The 18,532-nt window shown below is 35.5% G+C and overlaps 1 protein-coding gene across 3 annotated transcripts in view; it reads right to left on the bottom strand.

The window, feature by feature from the left end:
- The window catches only part of HNF4G (hepatocyte nuclear factor 4 gamma), a 115,937-nt gene that overhangs the window by 9,401 nt on the left and 88,004 nt on the right, over nt 1–18,532 (bottom strand). For 2 of the 3 annotated variants that reach the window (XM_023648439.2, XM_070221416.1), the window contains 5 exons: nt 13,133–13,304; nt 9,468–9,562; nt 6,143–6,249; nt 4,424–4,579; nt 1,327–1,414 (listed from right to left, as the gene is read on the bottom strand). In XM_023648439.2, the coding sequence (XP_023504207.1) occupies nt 1,327–1,414; nt 4,424–4,579; nt 6,143–6,249; nt 9,468–9,562; nt 13,133–13,278 (592 nt within the window). In that variant the 5' untranslated portion in view covers nt 13,279–13,304. Of the gene's footprint in view, nt 1–1,326; nt 1,415–4,423; nt 4,580–6,142; nt 6,250–9,467; nt 9,563–13,132; nt 13,305–16,204; nt 16,409–18,532 lie in introns of those variants that run through there. The other variant, XM_001490797.6, reaches the window with a different exon arrangement.

Here is an 18,532-nt window from a genome sequence, read left to right on the forward strand (position 1 = left end):
TCTATCACAAAAATAGAATAAACAATCTGGTTACCATTTCATGCAGCCAGAGAGAGGTGGAGCTAATAAGCATTAGAAGGTTCAACTCTCTGAACAGGAACCTAATTTTATAAGTTAAGTAAAATGGGGGGATTGGAGCAATTACACAACAAAGACAGAAGCTTTTCCTCTGTGTCTTATCTCTCTCCCCACCTTCTGTTCCACCTGCCAACCTACTTTTGCCTCTTCCCACACTGCTGTTTAACTATCAGAATTTTAAGACGTTGTCACTATATTTTTTTTTAAGAGGATTTTGTAGGATATCATGGGCAATGACATCACAGGAGATGGACGCATCCCCTAAAAGTGTATAAAATAATATATATATTACGATTATTAAGTAGACACTGAGAGAGTGTGAAACAACACTGGGACTCCATAATATGGTCACACAAATAACTAATTCTTTGTCCTGATATGATTTAAATATATCTAAATATTATGCTTCTCGAGCAACATCTCTTTTATTTAAATTTTTTTTCCAGTTTTCTTGAGAAATAATTGACAAGTATCACTGTATAAGTTTAAAGTGTACAGCACGATGGTTTCATTTAAGTATATTATGAAATGATTACCCTAATAGGTTTAGTTAACATACATCATCTCATATAGATGTGATAAAGAAAAGAAAAAAAAATTTTCTGCTTGTGATGAGAACTCTTAGGATCTACTCTCTTAACAAGTTTCCTGTGTATCACACAGCAGTGTCAACTATAGTCATCATGTTGTACATTACATCTCTAGTACCTATTTATCTTGTAACTGGAAGTATGTACCATTTTTTTTGTAAGGAAGATTGGCCCTGAGCTAAACATCTGTTGCCAATCTTCCTCTTTTTGCTTGAGGAAGATTGTCACTGAACTAACGCCTGTGCCAGTCTTCCTCTATTTTATGTGGGATGCTCCCACAGCATGGCTTGACGAGTCGTGCTTGGTCCGTGCCCAGGATCCAAACCTGTGAACCCCCAGCCGCTGGAGCAGACCATGCGAACTTAACCACTACACCACCGGGGCTGGCCCCTGGAAGTTTGTACCTTTTGACCACCTTCCTCCAATTCTTATTTTTAAATCTTAATGCATCGTGAACATCGCAATGCACTCTGAGCTTCCCTGTAATCAAGTCAAGGAAACATAGGACCTGAGTGAGGATATATCAATTAAATCCAATTTGTGAAGTGACAGCACCATTTGACAGTGTCGGTGAATGCCTAGCACATACAGGACAGATCCTGCGAAAGGCTGAAGCATGCGTAATTTCTTCTTAAATTAAAAAAATTTAAAAACTTACCCAAAAGCAAAATATCTTTATACATCATGGATCTCTTTGTAGCTCCAAGGAGTAAATGCTCCCCTGCGTGTGCTCTCAACAGTGCCACCTTAATGAGAAATTCCAAGTTGAACAATAATTATAAAATGTAATGATTAAAAGATGGTATAATATGAGTCTGATTAACTTAGCGTTCTTTAAGCCTGGGATGTTTCTTTTCTGTTTTAACAATCTATAATACTCATAGATTCTTACCACCATTAAGTCTTCCCTTTTTCCATTTTGGCATGTCAACAGAATTTTACTTGCAAAAGTTTTCCAAACTAACAAGTCAATACAACGGCAGCAAAGAAAAGCGAAACAGTTAAGTGTTTGGGAGTGAAATAGAATCCAACAAACCAGAGTTCAAATTCTGGTTTGGCAACTTACTACCTGTTTAACCTGGAGTCAGTCAAACAGTAGGTTTGGGACTCAGTTGTTTTCATCGATCAATTGGAGATAGTCATAAAAATCTCAAAGTGTAGTCATGAGGACTAAATGAGAAAATATATGTGAAATACGATCTCTTACACATAATAAGCTGAATTAAAAAAAGCAAAGCAAGGACTTGTGATATAGTGAAAAGAGGACGGGGGATCTGGGTTCTGTCATTTTCTAGATTGATCCTCTAACTCTGCACTAAACTCTCAACTGAGCTTCAGGCATGTACTCAATTGCCTGCTGCCATCACCACTAGGAAGAATAGGAAGCACTGCAAATTTAACGCGCCAAAGTAATGCTTCTCCAATCTTCCTCATCTTCGTAAATGACAGCATCATCAGAATGCTTGTCAAAAACAAGAGGCCATTTGATTCCTCTCTAATTGTACAACAAATCCTAGTGCTGCTTCTCCATTGCTACCACCCCAGCCCAAGCTTTGTCATTCTTCACCCGGCCTCCCATAATATACTCCAAAGAGGGCTCTTAGGTATTCCTGCTTCCTTTCTGGTTCCTCCATCCTAAATCCTTCTTGACAGGGCTTCCAAGACGATATTTGTAAAATAACAATCACTTAATATTGTTCCTCTGCTGAAAACTCTTCACTGCTCTCTTATTGTCCTCAGAATAAAATCCAAATTCCTTAACCATGGCATCAAAGGTGAGAGCCCGATGCTTTGCCTCCCACCCACATCTCTGGTTTCCTCTTGCAGCATCCCTTGCTCACTTTTCTCGATGCATATTATTCCTGCTTGCCTCAGACCCTTTGAACATGCTGTTCCAGTACCCAGAATATTTTCTCTTCAGATCTTGCGTGCTGGACCCTTGTCATTCTGGTCTCAGGATAAATCTTCTCTGATTCTCAATTAAAAGTATCTCGTACCACTCCACTCCCAGTCATTCTCCAGCAACTCATCCCATTTCATTTTATGGAACTTATCCCCACCTAGAGCTAACTTACTCATAATCTGTATATTTTTTATTGTCTGTCTCTCCCAAATGGAATGCAAGCTTTATGAGAATAGTGATGCAATCTGTATTTTTACTGCCAAATACTCACGGTTCCTACAACTGAACAGTAGTGCTATTAATATTTGATGAATTTACTGAGTGAATTTAACTGACTTAGGGTTCAGTTTTAAAAAATGTTAAGTGGGGATTATAAAACTTATGCCACAGAGTTCCTGAGAGCATTAAATAAAATAATGTAATATATAATGCCACTGAGAGCTAATTCCCCACTGCCTTATCCATAATAGACATTCACCAATCCATGGCTATTAATGTTATATTATTAATACTAAAGTGTTAGTAAATAAAAACTACTTTTGACACGTTACTGGATTCCAGTTTCCCAAGTTTTAAATCATTGTCTTCATACATAAGTCAGCAATTTTTAAAGAGGAGTGATAATAAAAAAATAAAAGTGATAAATAACATAACCCTATTTATATGGCTTGGGGTGAGACAAGTAGGTTTTAGCAATTTAGCATTATTCACTCTGAAATGACCTTCTGGGCCAAGCTATCTTTACGATATGTCAATAACCATGACTCATACAAGGAAGGCAGTTACAGAACATTTTAAGAATGATTTCAGATTTCACAGTATTTTTTTGTTATTGTTACCAGGTGAAATGCTCTCCTAGAAGGATAACTTCCAACTTCCTATGACCGCCTTTTTTTCTGGCTGTGTAAATTTTTTGTCCTTTGATTTTTAAATAATCATGCACCTTTCACTTTGTTTCTTTGTTTTTGTGAGTCAATGACAAAGAGCAATGGTCAGAGGGTGTAAAAATATACATTGTTTATATGACATATCATGACATTATTCAATGTGGCAGAATTGGAAATTTGGGAGTTATTCACATCTATAAAATATTATATACTTCTTAGATTCAAGAGTCCAAAATAAATCTGAAACTAATCATCTAATCTTAATAAGCTAAGTAGGAAATTAGAGTTCTTAACTATGAATTAAAATGTCTTGTACAAATGACAAAGTATGAAAATATATGTTTTAGGAAAAGATCATTATATCTGAATTCTCTCTATTTCTCTGTAGATTTCAGAGCATGATTTACAGGCTTTTTTGCCAGACCTATAATTTTTATACAATAAATGCGAGAATAAAATTGACAAAATGAAAGGAAAAATCTTATACGTTAATTGCATGAAGTGCGCACAAAGATACCAACACAACCTGTATGGTTTCTGTCTAGGAATGGTCTAGCATTTCTGAGGAATTTTATACGGCACCTTCAGGAAACACCAGGACACAACAGTGTGCCATTTGCCTCTCAGACATTTAGCTTTCCAACACTTTGTCTCACAACTGCAGTTGCTTGCTCCCTTTCCCCATTACTTGAGCTTTTTGTACTCCAAGAGGGAAGAACAGTGTCTTGATCACCTCTCATCCAATCAATAAATTTGCAAGACTCCTAAAATAGGAGTTAAACAGCCTGCCTCTCGACAGAACAAGAAGGTGAATGGACAAGAAAACCAATCTTTTTTCCTCAGCTAGATAACTTAACCTTTGTCAAATATAGTCAATCTATTACAAATATAATTAAGAGAACACAAAAACTTAGCAAAGTTCAAAAAACATTTTTTAAAGCATTGATAATGTCTTTAACCTATACCTGATCGTCCAGTGGTAACTCGCAGAAGGCAGGAATATATTTAGCCCATTCCACCAAGACTAACAGCTGCTGTTTCATAGATTCACAGACATCACCAATACTTGCAATTTTCTTAACATTTATGTCAGTGCTCACACCAGGGCTTGAGATTGAGATCTAGCATTAAGAAGAACATGATACTAATTTATCACTGAAAATCATGCATGACCAATATTCCTCTTTTCTCTATGACTGAAATAAGTAAATGCCATTGAAGCAGGCACTATAATTGTCACAGTATCTTGAAACATTCTAACCATTTTTAAGTTGAGAAATAAAATACCTATCGGTAGAAGTTAACCTGAAAACATTCACTGTCTAGCACCATGCTCTGGGAGCAGTATCTTATTTTACTGCCAAATTTGTACAATAAGTTACCATAACTTTCAGGGAGCTTCATAATTCAAAATGACTAGACAGCGAAATATGGAGTATCCACATGAAATATGCTCTTTTTTATTTTTAATTAGAAAATGATATTTCCATTCAGAAAGCCCATCTTTAATTTGTCGAACTCTATGAAGAAAATGTTTCCAGTGACCAAAGTTTACCAAAATGGGGAGAAAAGATACGGATGAGAAGCCAGAAGTACTTATGTTGCTGTGTTAAATGGAAGCCCATCAAAATAAAATTGGGAAACCAACCTTTGACTCAGCAACATTGAAATGCTTAACCAGAATGATAAATTTTTCAAACTACATATAATTTTGAACTATATAAAAATATAAGAGGTGTTAAAATGCCTTTCTGCAAAAAAAATCACTTCCGAAAAATCACTTTCGAATCACTTAATTTTGGAACATGTGCGCGTGCCTTTCTGTGGTGCGTGTGTACTTCCTCACAGCTTCCTTTAAGCCATTTTCTAAATGCTTTCTAGAACCATCAAGTAATCTTCAAGTAATGATCATGATAATGGTGATGTTAACCTCACCATATTACCCTCGTGTTATCAAAAACGAAAGGAGTTGCACTGACTCATTATGGGACCGGATTAATCGTTAGCTATTTCATAATTTGCTCTATAATAGAAAAATATCATTAACGTTTCTAATAGGGACAAGACTGAAATAAACTGTCTTCAAAGGATTTCTTTATTTGATACTTAAGTGCTTTATTTTTATGTGTAAACTAATGACCTACATTTTTGAACCTTAGAACTGATATTCAGATTCTAGAAATTTAAAATAACAAACTCTTTCTCCTGGGTTTTCTCAGTTCTGGCTCTTCCCTTAAATACTTGCTTCAAAGCAGGTACCAAAGTGAGTTCTTGAGTCCAGAAGTCGTTTTCAAGGAAGAGAGTCTGATGATATGTCTCAACCAAAATACCCAAAAGTTGTGGTAACTGATTTTACAGATTCAACCAATAAAACAAGATAGTGCCCCCAGAGCATTGCGCTATTCATTAAGTATTTTAAATCAACCTCGTAAACAAATTTCCTTTTAACAATCAGGCTGCAGTGCATTTCATTTTTCCATTTAAAAACTAGGAACTTGTCCAGGAAAAGTCAAAATGAAGTCAACAGTCCAACCGGTATTTTCGAAGCAAAACTCTTAAATTCGCATAGGCTTAATTTATTTTAGTAACGAGCACCTTTGAATGAGCTTAGATTATTTTAGCATTATGCCTAAGTAGACTTTTGGTTTCTCTCAACAGGGCTGGATGCTGCTGCGCAGCAGTACCTGGCGAGACCGAACTTCTGCTTGTGCCAGTGTGTTAATGGAAGGAATGCTGCTGCCATCATATGTGCTTCTTCTGGTACTTATTCGATCGCGTTCGTTTTGCACAGCTAGGGGAGAAAATCACAGCATTTATTGGTCGGTTCTCTTCGATATACGTCAAGATACACAGTTTGAAGTAAAAAAAAAAAACCTAGTATAAAAAGTGAGAAAGGATATTTCCAAAAGACTTTGGGCAGGCGGTGTGGGGAGAAGTATGACTAACGATAGTTTTGATTCTGTACTACTTTTAGAAGTAGAAAGAGCCAGGCTTGTCACTAAAGCTCATAAAATATTGCCTTTTAGGACTTTATGATGGCATGCATGTTAGAAAGTGTGGGGTCAGCCAGTTCAGCCACGCTGTATTTTCAATAGGGTAGTTTTCCATTTTCTCAACGTTAATAAAACCACAAGATAACTAGAGGAAGAGTATCGCCTGTGACATTAACCAGGTCACAGAGTGTATTCACTGTCAGAAGATATGAGTCATAGATGTTGAAACTTCCATTTTCTTTTTCTTCTAAAACACGAGCAAAAATGGAAAGTAAATTTATTTGTGTTACGGTGATCTTAAGATTGCAGTCTTGTGCTCTCTCATGAAACAATGTCCTCGGGACAGTTTACAAACATTAATAAAGCAAAAGTTGCGTAGGTGGGGGGTCTCCCCTGAGAAGATTGAGGTGTGAATATCAGCATTTAGGAAAGGTGGAAAGATGTTAAGTAAGACATAAAAGCCTTCTATCTAAGAGACAGCTAGATCTGCTTGTTTCAGACAGGAAAGAAAGAATAACAGGCACCCCAAATTCCCTATAGAAAATTGCATTTTTAAATATAAGGAAGGATGAAAGGAGGTGTATTAACCCACATATTTGTCATATAAAGAATAATATGTCAGACATCAAAGTTGGATTTCAAAACTTAGGAGGGAAAATTATCTTCTGTTAACCAAAAAGAACAAAAACAAGGCCTGTAGCCCATAAATTATTTAGGTTAATTCTCTACCCCGCTCTGCCGGAAAGACAAGACATTAAACCATCAGCATTCTTTCTGCAATTATTCTTTTATTAAAGAAGTTCACTAATTTCTATGCTCAAATCTACTATCTACCCCAAACTTACTATTAAGTATCAGCTTCATTAATTTGGAAAAGAAAATACCGGAGTTTTTGCCTTTAAGAGTGAGTAGTCTTTAAGTTGAAGTGAATCATTAATATTTTATTTTACAATCATATTTACTGGTAGCTTACTCTCCCTCTCTCTTTTTTTTTTTTTTACAGAAATTGTCATTGATTTTTCACCCTAAACTGACTCATATGGAAATACATATGTGGAGATAAAAAATTAAAATATAAGCTATGCTTTTATGAATTTCATTTACATGATCAATCTTTAGAAAAATGCTGAAAGATACCATGAACATTTGCAATCTTCTTATTGTTACCCTTTTTCACATAAAACCATATTTATATATGTTTTCATCTTGCTAACTTTGATATAATGCTATTATTGTAAATAAGAGAAATATATCTATTTTGAAACCTAAAAGTTCTCTCCTAATCTACTTAGAGAAAATTAATGCAGTATTCTATGAACAGTAGAAGACATAATTCTACTATTTTTGAAAACAATTTTATTTCACAAATTGTAAAACTCTTAAAGGAAATACGGGATTATGATTTGCTTATGCTTTTGTAAGAATAAAGCTAGGATTCAAGTAGAAATGCATGAAGATGATTGACAAAGTACATAATTAATCCCATATATGCCATTAGAAATTAGTCATTTTTAGGGGGCCAGTCCTGTGGCAGAGTGGTTAAGTTCGCACACTCTGCTTTGGCAGCCTGGGTTTCGGATCCTGGGTGTGGACCTACACACTGCTCATCAAGCCGTGCTGTGGTGGTATTCCACAGAGAAGAACTAAAATGACCTACAACTAGGATATACAACCATGTACTGGGGCTTTGGGTGGGAAGAAACAGGAAGATTGGCAACAGATATTAACTCAGGGCCAATCTTCCTCACCAAAAAGCATTAAAAAAAAAAAAAAGAAAGAAAGAATTTAAAAAAGAAAGAGATTAGTCATTCTGAAATGAGAAAAGTGCTTCTCCTTTAATTTTGTAAACTTTATTTTGCCTTCTTTTTTCTTTAACTTTTTATTAAGATTATGATAGTTTACAACCTTGTGAAATTTCAGTTGCACATTATTGTTAGTCACGTTGTAGGTGCACCACTTCACCCTTTGTGCCCTCCCCCCACCCCCTTTTCCCCTGGTAAGCACCAATCAATTCTCTTTGTCTCTATGTTTAACTTCCACCTATGCGTGGAGTCATACAGAGTTCGTCTTTCTCTGTCTGGATTTTGCCTTCTTTTTTGAGACTAGCAACCTGAATAAAACTAACGGAATTTCTGTCTCTTTAAAATATTGAGTGACAAAGAAAAACTAGCCATATTCAAGATAGGTTTGATATATCTTACATTTCTGCAGTATAGTGACTTGATTGAATTTAATTCTTTTATAGCTTGCGAAATATCTCTTTGTCTACGATAGGCATAGGCATGTGACAAAACTGATAAGGATACAGTCTTGTAGCAGCAATTCCCCGCCAAGGGTTTCAATGTGGTCAATACATTTGTTTCTAAATTAACCATATTTAGAATGTAGGATAATATAAGCAGAATACTTAATCTGTTCAAAATGAATTGACCGCATACTAAACTAGAATATCTAGTCTATCATTTCTGTCCTTGAGTAGAATACAAGCTCCCTGAGAGGGGGATTATTCTGTCTATTACATTCACTTCTGAGACCTCAGCACCCAGAACAGTGTTTGGAAAGTAGCAGTACTCGATAAATATTTGTTAAATATGTCAATGAATGCATGAAAAGTCAATGTTCAGTTAATGTTTATGAAACAAAGATACTAAATTGTTCAGAATAAAAAAATGTGTTCAAAATGCATTTATACTTTCAACCTATTAATAAATTTTGCCATTTGTCTTTTGAACAGGACACTGGGAATTTTATTTAGACGATAACTTTGCTGCGAGGGATAACACAGCGGGTGAGAGAATGGTGTCTGGAATCAGACAGCACCAGACAAAGACTGGCTCTATTGCTTCCTAGCTGGTGTCAGCGTCCTGGGGTAGACTCTTAAACTCAAGGAACCATAGATTCTTCATTGAGAAAAATCAGAACTCATGTGAAAAGGCTATCGTGATTACAAGAGAATGTGTGTACAACACTTTTCATCAAGGATGTTAATCGTCGTCATTATATTGTATATTATTACCTTCTTTTTTCATTCCTGCTCTGAAACACTTTCTTAATCGACAATATCTACATTGATTTCTTTTGTCTTTGTCAACAACACATTGCCGACTGAACCTACAATATCAAACAAAGATATATTAGTTTGCAGAAAACTGTTATTTATCAAAAAAAATAGCAAATAAACAGACAATAGATTTTAAAGAAATATGGTCAAATTTGGATCAATAGATGGAATGTATAAGAACAATTACGACTTTTCCAGTGTGATGATCACCATGTATATGGTGATGTATGAGCCTCAGCTCTCATGCAGTCTTTACAATAAAATAAAACTGAATGATACACCACTTTGGGCCAGTATACATGATCATTTCCATCATGAGTCATGAAAGCCAAACCTAGTTTAAAAATCTTTGGCACGTAAATTCTAATTCCTTATTGCCAAATGATTTTGGTGTGACGGAGAATATATCAGAACTTCATTCCTCTGCACTTCCATGCTTTTCTTTATTTAAATATTCTTCTATTAATTTTACCTCTCATCCTATTAAAGTTTACTCTGCATGCCAAATTGCATATCAAGAGGCAGCTGAGAAGATCTTTGAGAGCACAATCTGCCCAATTAGATACCATTTCATCTCCACTAGAATGGCTATAAGCAGAAAAAACAGGCAATAATGAACGTTGATGAGGATGTGGAAAAATTGGAACCCTCACACATTGTTGGTTGTAATACAAAATGGTGCATCTGTCCAGGAAGAAAGTTTGGCAGTTTCTGAAAGACAAGAGTTACCATATGACTCAGCCATTCCCCTCCTAGGTATATACTCACGAGAAATGAAAATAGACGTTTGTACAAACACTTGTACGCAAATGTCCATAGCAACACTATTCATAGTAGCCAAAAAGTGGGGACAAACTTTTTCACGCCCATCAACTCATAAACACATAAACAAAATGTGGTATACCTACACAATGGAATATTATTATTTGACAATAAACAGGAATGAAGTACTGATACATGCTACAACGTGGACGAACCTTGAAAACACTAGTCTAAATTAAAGAAGTCAGACAAAAAAGGTCACATAGCATATAATTTCATTTCTATCAAATGCGCAGAAGAGGCAAATCTATAGCAACAGAAAGTAGATGAGTAGTTGCCTTACATTAGTGGGGAGGGAGTTGGTAGGAAATGAGGAGTGATGATCAAAGGGTACAGGGTTTCTTTATGGGGTGAGAAAATGTTCTAAATTGATTGTAGTGATGTCTGCACAACTCTGTGAATATACCAAAAAACCGAATTGTACACTTAAAAAAAAGAGTACAGTCTCTGGAATTAGACCTGAGCTTGATTCCCAGGTCCATTATTCACGCTTGATAGAATTTGGGGACGTCATTTAATTTATAATCGTAAAATAGGGAGGACTTGCTGTAAAGGGTAGTTATGTGAAAGTACTTTAAAGACTTTGGGGCAAATATTAATCATATAGTAAACAATAATATTTCTTCAAAATTTTGGCAAAAAATTACCCATATGTACTGATATATCTCTGATTATTTGTAGTTGATTACTAATGATGAGAATAAAAGAATATATTTTGTGATCGATAAAAGAAAGATCTACTTTTCATCTAAAAAATAGGGGCGGCCACTTAAAATTACATGACTATAAAGCCTACTATGGCTGAATTTAGCTAGAAGAGAGATGAGTGAGAAGAACAGTGTTGGGAATGCGTGACTGAGGAAACTCGGGACAGGGGACCAGATTACCAACAAAGGCAACAGGGAAACACACCCAATTACAATCAAAGTAACACAAAACTTGAATAAACATAATACTAAGGACCTACTGTGTACAAGATCCTGGTGTTGGGATTAAACAGAGGAACATTACCTGTCTCCTCCATTCGAGGAAGATACAGTAAGTACACACACAAATTTACAAACAGCCATAATAAAAAACACAATGTGAGAAGTATTGAAACAGCAATTTAAAGCACACTGGGAAGGAAAGCCCAAGTTCAGTGTGATGGCACAGTTAGAGTGGAAGTGAAATTTGTAAATCTAAGGAAATGGATAAACTTAAGACCTGCAAAACCTGAGCTTAAAATACTTTTATTCCCCTAAGCTTGCATCAATATAATATTTTCCAAATGGAGAATCATGGTATTTGCTTAATACCAAAATATATAAAGAAGGCTAAGCTGGCAGCAGTATTCATGATGGGAAGATGGGAAGAGTGAAACTGTACATGTTTTTGGAATACTTTTTAAATTTCCAAAAGTTGCTATGGGAACACTCCTTTCCCACTCTTCCCGTACAGGAACGGCAGAAATCTTGAAAGCCCTTTTCGCTGATATTATTCTCTGATGCTTAAAAGTTGTTGGATTTCGTTGTTTGGATCGCCATTTTTCATATGTATGTATATCACCTTTAATGGAACACATGATTCAAAAAAGTATTGTTTACGTGTTATTTTGTATTTATTTGAGTTGTTGATCTTTTAGAAGCACTCAACATTTAATGTAATCACAGAAAATGCTTTTGACGAAGGAGATCCATTTGATCTACTTTCTACCTCTAGAGTTTTGATGTGCATATATAAAAGCAAGACACACACTCTTTTATTTTGTTTACCAAGAAGGTTTTAAAGTGGATGATTTACAATTTTTTAACCTGCTTTAAGCTCTCCCAGAAATCTTACTAGAGAACGCTAGTCAGATATATGGGGAGTTCCATATTAACTTTTTCCACACTCTTAGAAATCAAATGGCACGATATTACGAGAAAGTTAACTTCTTCCCAAATGTCCAAGGTGTTCTTAAAGCACCATAACAATCCTAACTATGCCTTTCAGGGACAGAGCCAACACAGATATTTTTCTGTTACAGTCATTTAACAGCCCACATTGAACAGAGATGTAGTCTGCATTTCAAGAACTGTCATTCTGGACACTCAAGGTGAAAAACCCAAGCCTATAGTGTGCTATCATGTTGACTAGATATTATTTTTTTAAAAAAACAGCTTACTAGAAATGTGTGACACACACAATATATATGTTTTAGACAAAACATTCAATTCAATGGTGAAATTGTGGCACCAGAAATACATCTAAAATTTTAGGACGGAAAATTTCATTTCATTCATTAACATCAACAAGCTACCAAAATCATCAGTACTTTTATAAATTTGTTTTAGCTCAGGATGTAAAAGAAAATCATCGTGCACAAAAATAGACACATTGTGAAACCATTTAAATACAGATTTCAAGATGTCCATTGGTATATGAACATGTGGTAAAACAATAAAGAAATCTAAGGAAAAGACAAACATGACATTTCAGACAATAGTTACTTCTGGGAGAGAGGGGAGAAAAAGTAAGTGATGGGGAGGCGTCCAGCAGAGGCTTCAACTACTCATATTGGTCTAAGTTGGGTGGTAAGGATGTGGATTTTTTTATAGACGTTTTATAAGTCTAACATGTTTCATAAAAAAAAAAAAAACCACCTGGGTGAATGCACACTACACACACTCCCACATGTCCTCACTCTCACGTAGCTTATAAATTTTGGTCTTAGAATTTCAGAAATATGAAAGCTCTGAATGTTATTCCCTTCCTTCTTCCCTGCCATTTGGAAACACCTCTAACGATAGCTTCCCCACAAGGAGCATTGCCACTACCTGCAGGAGTAAACGTGGCTCTTGCGTATGCTGCGTCTGAAGAAGCCCTTGCAGCCGTCACAGCTGGATGCTCCATAGTGCTTTCCAGTTGCTCTGTCCCCACATATAGCACATAGACAGTTGACACCGTTGTCTGCGGTATTCATACTTGTCGTCTCTGGGGCAGAACTATCTGTTAAAGAAAAAGGAAGAGTAGAGCTCAAGCTAACGCGGAGTATTTCTTGTTTAGATTGACCTAGTAATTACTCATAGGCTGGAAGCTGTCCCTTCTTTGGCTTCTTGGAGACCCCACACCAGTGCTCCCCTTTTAACCACTGGCTGCTTCTGCCAATCTCTGTTCCAATCTACGCTTTCCCATTTCTGACGATTAAACTTTGGGACACCCTAGAGCGCTGTCCTCAACCACACTCTTTCCCTAGGGAGGCTTTTCCAGTCCCATGACTTTAAATACCATCTGTATGATGGAAAATCCTCCAATTTTGTCTCCAGCCCTGATGTCTCCCTTGACGATCAGTCTGAAATGCCCAAATACTTATCTAACAGCTTCACTTTAAAGTTTAATGGGAATTGCAAATTAATGTATAAAATAGAAGCCTTTTATTTTTTTCCCTACAGCTTGTTCCTCCTTCAGTCTTCCCTGTGTCAGTCAATGGCACCATCCAGTGCCTAGGGTCAATAACCTGGGAGTCTTCGTTGAATTCTTTCCTTCATCAGCCATATCCAATCCAATAGTAAAGTCCATATTTAAAATACATATGGAATCCATAACTTTTCATCAATCCATAATCTTTCCCCGGGATTATTACAATAGCCTCCTAATTTCTCTACTTCCATTCTTCTTCCGCAACTGTTTATTACCCCAAGCCCCCCAAAGTGCTCCTGGTATAAGAAATTCACGTCCTATCAGCCTTCTGCATCCAGCTCTTTGATACAAATACATCTTACCATGGCCTGTAAAGTCCCCTCCCACCTCGCCGAGCCCATTATCTGGTACTACTTTTCATCCTGTTCCCAATTCTCCAGCAACGTTGCCTTTTTTTCCCTTGAAATCTGTTCCCATCTCAGAGCCTTGACACTTGTTGTTCTTTCCGTCTGGAAGGAAAGTTCTTCCTCAAGAATTTCTTTGACTTGGCTATCTGATTTCTGCTCAAATCTCAGATTTTCTGGGACATAGTCTCTGAACACACATCTAAAAGAATCACCTCCCATCTACCCTTCCAGTGGAAGCTAGAACCTTGCTTATTTTTTTAAATAACTACTTTATTGTCTAACATCATGGTCTACTCATTTATTACCCATCTTTGCTCATAGAATATAAACCTCATGATGTCAGAGAATTTATCTGTCTTACTCACCCCTCTGCTCCCAGTGCTTGCAACTGTGCCTGGGATAAAGTGGGAATCTAATATATAGTTTTGAAAGATGGGGCTTACAAAATCCACATAGGTATTTTTACTTAAATATTTCTTAAATGAGTTAATATTGTTGACTACGTCTTTAAAAATCTGTGTGTGCTCAAAAGACATTGAATATATAAGGTAATAACTTAAAAAATTAATTTTCACAAAATTGTATAGGAATATAAATGTAATAAAAATTCATTATATCTCCAATATAACAAAAGACAAAATCAAAGGTTGTTATGTCCCAATTATGTTCTGTGAGAACACATATATTCTACTTACTAATACTTCTGAGTAGACAGATATTATCATATACCATTTCATAAAGTTAAAAAGAAAACCTTAATGAGAACATGTTTAAGGTTAATCATGTGACATTATAGAATTTAAAGCTAAGAATTTTTCTTTTGATAATATAAACAAAACAGATATTAGAAATATGGCAGTTAGGAGTTTAAGAATTGACTATATTCTGGGAGATTATATGGAAATACGAAAAAAATTCAACTCCTGCTTCAAGTATGTCATACCTACATGCTATTAACAACATTATTACAAGAAAACAAGTTAGACAATACTTTGGAAAATCAGTTGTTTTAGTAAATATTTTATGGTAAATCTGCCCCTACTACTTCGTAACCTATAATCTTTTAAAAAAATCATCATTCTATTGAGATAAATACTATATTAAATATCTTTCATCAAATCTAAACATAAGGAACCAAAACAGTGACTTCCTAAGATTCGCATTGCAGGTTCATTTTAACTCTGTTAAATTTCAGAATTCATCTTCTGACAATTTTTTTTAAAACCTTCCCACTAATAAGCTACTGTTGTGTAAACACAACAACATTTGGTAGCATAGTAGAACATTAAGGATATCTCGAGTATAAGATACATTCTCAATCCTGAACACACAAACACACACACATTTTCCAAAGTATACATCATTACTAGGTTTTAGGAGTTCCAACAATTGTAACTGATCTTAGACAAGATTTTTACTTGAAAAAGAATCTAAATTCCAAGTCAATAGTAAACTGTATTATATAAAAGACATGAACCCTAAACAATTCATGTCTTATTTAAAGTTAAAATGTTACAGTAGATAAATACCAAGAGTTTTGTGAGGCTAAACATTAGCTTCTCAAGTGAGGTTACAATATAAACCTTTATTTCTTTTCATATTTGTCTTCAATGTGAAACCTCAATAGTAATTTTAAATGCAGTTTCTCATCAGCAGCAATTGAGAACCAAATTAATGAAAGGAACCAGTAACACTCTCCATGGTTCTATGGAAACTTTGTTCCATATGTCATTTTAAATATTGCATAGAAAATATACTTTACAGCCAACCTGGCAATATTACTTATTACTGTGATTTACCATAAATAACTGCTGAAACTACTTTTTCTACCCAACTGGCCCATGACAGAATTCTGAGGTTACTTTATTACGCATAGCCAGGCTTTTTCTATCTCAAACATAAAATAGCCATAGCATGATTAATTTAAATTTTGTGATGAAGTGCAAAAAGCTCAGATTTGTGGCCTTAAAAAGCAAGCTCTGAATTCTCCAGCAATAAAACACGGAGCTACCACCTGGGAAGGTCAGTTTCACTTCTCTTATTCTATATACTTTTCTTTATTTCTACAAGCAGAGAACTCACCATTTGAATTATATAGAATCTGCATGGTTTCAAACTCCAACGTTGTATAAGTTGGGTCCAAAACTTCGCTGTAATTGGCCATGTCCATGTCCAGGATGGGTTCCGACACCCTCATCATTGATTTAGAAACACACATACAAGAGCACCACAGGCCCAGACTGTGTGATGACTGCTTGGCTTTCAATCTCTGAGTGATAATCCAAAGTTAACTGTAACTGAGTGACTTATGTGCTGCAGTGGGAGGGGCTGTAAAACTGTAAACTCCTTTCGCAGGCCATATTCTGCTTATTTCTTTTTTTTTTTTTTATGGCGTTGGAAAGCAATTCCTTGTGATAATCTTGGAATGCTTCATGGCATCACCTTATCTGAAGTGCTTAGTGGACTAATGTGATTTCCTAAATCGATTTCCAGTAGACTATAAATGATATCATTAAGAGGATTAAAAATAGAAAAGAGAATCTTTCAGGTTTTACCCTGTAATTATAACATGATTTATCCCATTTAAGAGGCTGAAATCACACACCACATGTTCTAAAAGATGGGACTTTATTGTAAATTTGATAAGTCAAGACTGTAAGTTATCACTTAACCTTTAACATAAGCACTTAAAAATTTCAAGATTTCTTACTCGTATAATAAAGCTAACTTTGTTTATGTTGGGGTAAAACAAATTTGTAATTTGATATGACAGAGATTTATGATATATTCCAGTAGCAACCTGGGCATAATCCTAATATGACCTTTAACATATTTTCTTTAACTATTAATTTAGAAGTCTGTGTTCCTTGAATGTTTGTAAATTTCCCAAGGGCAGAACCAGTACTGTCACTAGCATATTGTAGGCATTCAATAAATAATGGTCACATGAATAAAGTTTCATTTCTTTTGACTTTTGATGCCTATTACATTCTAGGCATTAAACTGAAATAAAATTATTCCTAATGTGTGGATCTACACATTCCCATCCTCAACCTTCTAATCTCCAACATCTCTATATAGCACACTATATGTTTTACGTGTACACATGACAAGAGACATTGAGAGTTTGGGGAACATTTAGAAGATAGTACTGAATGATTATATTTTATTTCTGAGAATACGTTTATTGATTTTATCTTCCAAGAAAGAATTCCAGGTACATTTACATTATAAAGTCACAATTTCACTTTCTACACTTGTTAAAGATTACTGCAAAGTAATATTTCTATTTAATTTCTTAACACCATAAACCTTGTGAACACTGTATCTTAGAAATTATATTTTTCATCCGAGAAGGCTAGCCTCTTAAAATAATCTCTAAACTACGTGAAGAATTGTGAAGAAAATAGCAGAGAGTCATTTTAGCAGCCAGATTCATTAAATCAAATAGTGATCCTTGGAATAGTCCTCTTGCATTCATATTCTGTAGCACTCAATAATGAGGATAATATTTGGGGAATACATTTTAGGGACTGATTTTCTTCAGGGAAGGCTAACTATAGTTATTCAGCTTTTGGAGAAGTGGACACCAACCAAATGCTGCAATTCTCATTTGCATGAAGTGGTTCTCATTTGTGGTAAAGTAACACAGACATGTTTCCTGTGTGAACCAAAGGAGTGAACCGTGGACAGCCCACAGTCTTTTTCATGTACGTAGTAACTAACCAGCACTGAGGGATGTCAGCTATGGGAGTGTTCCAACAGAAGGAAAAGAAAAAAGTAGAGAAATGTTCATTTACAGGACTGCAAAACAGTAAAAGAAATAGGGATATAGCGCAGGAGAATAATGTTGTCATAGTTTTATTGTTCTACTTCATCCTGTGCCCCTGGGTCACATCCCTACCGGGTCAGTGCCTTCCACTCAAAAGTGGAAGAGGCTACATATTCATCTGGGCACAGGTCCTCGGGTAGGCATCAGCAATTAATCAGAGCTGGCTTTCAACATGAAACCTGTTGCCCATCCATGCCACTGTAAATTATTTTATTCATTTTACACAGTAAAAACTTGAGAATTTCCAGAAGATATAGCAGATCCAACTAGCAGGCATGTCTCCTCAAGGGGGCTTTGTCTTTCTAAAGATATTCAGATGTGGAAACACCAACAGAAGCCAGTCAGCCTCTGTCTAGTAAAGGGAAAATTCTCTAGGTCTTTTTTTCTCAAAGAAATTACAAAGTATAGTGTAAGTTCTCTTTTCTTAAATTCTAGGATATGTAATTTACTGAACTGGTTAAACAAATAAAATAATTAAACAAAGAATCATAAAAATGGTATAGCCAGACTAATAGTGTTTTTGACTTAAATATGTGTAATTGCTACTGCTTTGTGGATAACCAACACCTTTTGTTTGA

The sequence above is a fragment of the Equus caballus genome, chromosome 9, assembly GCF_041296265.1.
Source record: "Equus caballus isolate H_3958 breed thoroughbred chromosome 9, TB-T2T, whole genome shotgun sequence".
Lineage (NCBI taxonomy): Eukaryota > Metazoa > Chordata > Mammalia > Perissodactyla > Equidae > Equus > Equus caballus.